Raw genomic sequence first — 4,676 nt, forward strand, 5'->3', positions numbered from 1 at the left:
ATTTTCTACTCTGAAGCAACTTTATCTGAAGTTTTTGAAAATACGCTCTTTTTTGTATCTCGTCAAACAGGCTGAAAAAATTCAAACGTATTGTTCCGAATCAGAAGTTTCAAAAGGGCATTTGCACAAGCCTAAAATGGCCAATTTAAGCGACCTCGTATCTGTAACGGTTACGGCGATTCCAACGGCGAGGCTCGTAAAACGAACACCCTGTATAAAAATGCCTTGCTTCCCCTATTATTACTGCATAAAATGGGTAACTTTGGACTTTCCCATAGCCAATATATGTGAACCACAATGTCGATCTTCGATAATTACAAATAAGCCTATTTACTCAATGGATAATAGAGATTGAACATTGTGGTAAGATGCAAAACAAGTTCTGTAGGTTTCGTAATTTCGACGATAAATAAGTAATTAAAGGGATTACCATTTATCAGTTGCCAGGTCAAAGCGAGAAACCAAGAGGCCGCGATTTTCATCATTTTGTAAAAGACCTCGTAGTGTGCGTGCCATGGCTGGGTTGACTCGTCAGGTATCAGATTCTTTTTTTTTGTGGTAAAATAGTATTTAGGTCTAGTACATATTGAACTGTAAAATCTCGAGCTTTTTCAATAATACGAATTTACAATTGAGTATTTGTAAATTGACTAGTTGCGTTTGAGCGCTTCGGAATGGATCACTCAAAGTTCCCCAAAGACCTTCAACCATAATTGGGTTTAATTGAAGGTTTCCACCAGGCAGACTTTGAGTTTTCCTGCATCAGCTCGAATATTCCAGATCAGGGTTCTAGCAGTTCAAATATCGAATAAACTCATTTTCAAAAGCATAGCGTTTGCACGAAAACAGCTTTTACCTAAGTGATCATTTCAGGTGAATTAGTAACATTTAATGAGGCTCAAATAACCATAGAGAAACGATTTATTTCAAGAACACGTTTAAGTCGGAAATAGCAGAGCTGCTTTCATCATAACGCATTTGCTCCGTTCTTATGCCCGAAAAATATATTTTGCAATTAATAATTCACTAATTTTAAGCTAATTTTTAATTTAAATAGTTTCCCATTTTTTCCTCAATTCAAACACCCTGTGTATGTCTGTATCTGGTACTGTTTTATCTAGCGATGAACAAATAAACTCCAGAAGAGTGATAACATTAGCAAACCGATGATTAACAATAATAAATGTTTAAAACCGATTGGTCGGCACGTACGTATTTTATTGATTAACGTTTGGAACTGTTGACCCCTTGATGTAAGCGGTCTTCAAATCCCCAAAAACTCCCTCACTGATTGATGACGATGCATTTAAACTCGAATGATCTCTATTGGTCAAGTTCTTCTGATCAAATTTAGTGCTCTGACGTAAGCACTTGCGTGTTCAATCAATTGCAATCAGCTACAACCAAAGCTCTAAGGAAACATTCTTGTCATCCGTTATAGATATTGAAAAACGCCCGAACAATCGCCGTTCGGAATATCTTCACTTCGGCGACGAATTTCCAAGAAGCGGCCTTGCCATTGCCTTTAACTTACCTGTCTGATGATGAAAAGGCCATGCAAGAAACAGGTGAGAAGCGCGGTTTTAAAGGGTTTCTCCATTAATGTTCGGTTGCAGTTTCTAAGCTGGCCAAGGAACAAATCCTTCCGCATGTCAAAGATATGGAAAACGAGAAGAAAATCAAGGACTCCGTCCTTAAACTGCTCTTTGATAACGGAGTAAGAATCCCCCAAACAAGCAAAGCGATGAGCTTTCTACTCAACACCTAATTTTGCAGTTAATGGGCATCCAAACGCCCTCAGAGTACAACGGATCAGAATGCAACTTCCTAACAGCGGTTCTCATTGTGGAAGAACTTTCCAAGGTGGATCCTTCGGTGGCTGCCTTGGTGGACATCCACAACACCTTAGTGAATTCTGTATTTTTCAAATATGCGAATGAAGCCCAGAAGGAAAAATACCTACCAAAACTTGCCACGGAAATGGTAGTTTACAAACATGTTTTTTATCGCAAAGTTTCCAGCGTTCGCCTGAAAACGGACTACGAACCGAAACGTTGTCATAAAAACCCGTTTGTGAAATGAAGCATAAAAACTATTTATTTTTGAAGTTGGTATTAAGAGACTGGTTTTTCAGGTGGGAAGTTTCGCGCTTACAGAACCGTCCTCAGGGACGGATGCGTTCGCTTTGAAAACGACAGCGAAAAAAGTCGGAGATGAGTATGTGTTGAATGGCTCGAAAATGTGGATCTCCAATTCGGACTTTTCCGGAGTTTTCCTTGTCATGGCCAACGCAGACACATCTAAGGTAAAACCGTTGAAAAGCGCCCACCAAATTTCAGTTCAGTGCAAATCATGCTCGTATCAGTAAACTTTGATCTGAGGTATAAATAACTTCGTCCCACTTGGGTTCGCATTGCGAAATTTTGGCTTCTAACTGAAAAACGATGATTAAGCTCGCTCCCATAAGTAATTAAACATGTTTATTGTAAGATGCTTTGTAATGCTAATTAAATAGCATGGCCAACGCCAATCAGATACAATTTCATATAGTATTTTCCAGGGATATAAAGGGATTTCGTGTTTCATCGTCGATAGGGACACACCTGGGTTTACGATCAATCGTCCAGAAAACAAGCTGGGCATTGTGGCCTCCGGCACTTGCATGCTGACTTTCGAAGACGTTAAAATCCCCACAAGCCACTTACTCGGGGAAATCGGACAAGGGTATTTACCAGCCAAGTAAAACCTGAATTGTATGCTTCGAGTGGACCACTTTTAGGTACAAAATAGCCATAGACATTCTCAATGAGGGAAGGATCGGAATAGCCGCTCAGATGTTGGGGCTAGCGCAGGGTTGCTTCGACGCAACCATTCCCTACACCCTTGAGAGACAGCAGTTTGGACAGCCGATTTTCAACTTCCAAGTCAGCTTTTTATAGAGAGAGTCAATAACAGTGATTCTAACACGTTTTCTGCAGGCAATGCAACATCAAATTGCGGAAATTGCCACTGAAATCGAGGCAGCCCGGTTACTAACTTACAATGCTGCTCGATTATTAGAACAAAAGGTCCCCTATATCAAGGAAGCCTCGATGGCTAAACTGTATGCTTCTGAGGTGGCTCAGCGAACCACCATTAAATGCATAGACTGGATGGGGGGCGTCGGGTTTACCAAGGATTTCCCCCAAGAAAAGTTTTACAGGTAATAACGGGAAAGCTGATAAGCCACCCTTAACCAGACGATGACAAATTTGCGTTTCAGGGACTGTAAAATTGGGAGCATTTACGAAGGAACAAGCAATATTCAGTTGAGCACTATTGCCAAGGCAATATACAGGCAATTCACCCAATAGCCCCAGAGCTTAAATTAAGGGATAAATTAAATGGCACAAATATTAAGATTTTTTAATTTTCGAGGTTTTTTATTTCCTTGTGAACAAATACTTTGCCTTAACAATCTGTCCTGCGGAAATTATTTTCTTTCATTTCGCTAAGCCCCCTTCGGGGTCTTCACTTTGCAATTTTCTTGTGCTTTTAATGCACTTTTCATATAAACTCTTTGGTATAGATATTTTTCATATTTAGCTTTATTTTTCAACCGCATCCAAACAACACAAAAACACAAAAAAACTACAATTGAACTAAATTGCTTGCTAAAGAAAGAGACAACATGCCACCCGCCAACAGCGGCACTATTCTACTTTAACAGTTACCGTTGAAAGCGTCCATTTGTTTACACCTCCATGATTCGGTTTGATGCACGTTTGATAAAAGAGGTTAGCATTTCGAGCAATAAACAACTGATCCTTGTCAACATTGTCGACTGTTGGAATTTTAAACATTTAAGAGCCGAACGATATCCGCAATATCATTCCTCAGTTTTTACGGCGCCGGGGCGAAATGGAGGTTTAAAGTGAAATGGCACCCCGAAAACCCTTTAGGACATACAGTCGCGGAAAAAAATCCTCTGTTAATGTTGTGGAAGCTTTCGATATCCTGTTTACAAAGAATCTGGTCCAAAGGAAGCTTATTGCGAGCCGGAAAAAATTCGAGGTAAAAGATTTGCCAGCCAAAGTGAAGCACGTTTTCGAAGAAGAGGCCTCCATCCACGTAAACTTTAATGATACCTTTGATAAGATTTGTGCTAAACAATTAACTAAGTTAAAAAATGACTCGACAGGATTGCCAAAAGCGGATTCTTGCAGTAACAAGACCACGGAGAACAATACGTGGGATTCGTGGTTTAACCGAAAAACTCCATCAGGAGAAGCCATTACCGATTCTCTAGAAATAGAGTATGTTGGAAGAGTAAAAAGGTCACAACAAAACGTGTCGTCTAGATCGTCACCAATAGTGCTTAGATCACACACACACAGCAAATCAAAAGAACTTTCCGTGGACAATCCATCAAGGAAGAATGACTCAAAAAACTCCGAACAAGTTAGCATCAATATACAGTGCTCTAAAATGTCCACGAGGAAGAATGTCCACTTATTTCCCTGCATCCGCCAAACTCCTACTCTACACAGTAGTACGCCTTTGRGGCCGAAAAAACGCGATTTACTGGCGCAAACACAAACGACAATATCACCTATAAAGCCTGAAGACACAGAGCTGAGGAAATCTATTGTGCAGTCATTCGGCGAGATTAAACAATGGAGTTCAGCCGCACCGAA

General features: G+C 40.2%; 2 protein-coding genes across 2 annotated transcripts in view; both read left to right on the top strand.

Moving 5' to 3' along the window:
* Positions 1-495: 495 nt before the first annotated feature.
* On the top strand, positions 496-3,413 carry LOC109540223 (short/branched chain specific acyl-CoA dehydrogenase, mitochondrial; the record flags this gene model as incomplete). The annotated part of the gene is given in 9 exon segments (XM_019908494.2): positions 496-535; positions 1,442-1,568; positions 1,617-1,717; positions 1,777-1,983; positions 2,135-2,305; positions 2,561-2,724; positions 2,780-2,924; positions 2,979-3,202; positions 3,263-3,413. Coding segments are annotated over 9 exon segments (1,251 nt in total). The 3' UTR covers positions 3,354-3,413.
* Positions 3,414-3,506: 93 nt separating this feature from the next.
* LOC109540154 overlaps positions 3,507-4,676 on the top strand; it is a gene marked incomplete at its 3' end in the record, with an annotated part of 2,447 nt that continues 1,277 nt past the window's right edge. The window contains 1 exon segment of the mRNA XM_048668476.1: positions 3,507-4,676. Coding sequence (XP_048524433.1) covers positions 3,919-4,676 — 758 coding nt within the window.

The sequence above is a fragment of the Dendroctonus ponderosae genome, unplaced genomic scaffold, assembly GCF_020466585.1.
Source record: "Dendroctonus ponderosae isolate FM_Combo_2020 unplaced genomic scaffold, Dpon_F_20191213v2 Dpon_F_20191213_7, whole genome shotgun sequence".
In the NCBI taxonomy this organism is placed as follows: Eukaryota; Metazoa; Arthropoda; class Insecta; order Coleoptera; family Curculionidae; genus Dendroctonus; species Dendroctonus ponderosae.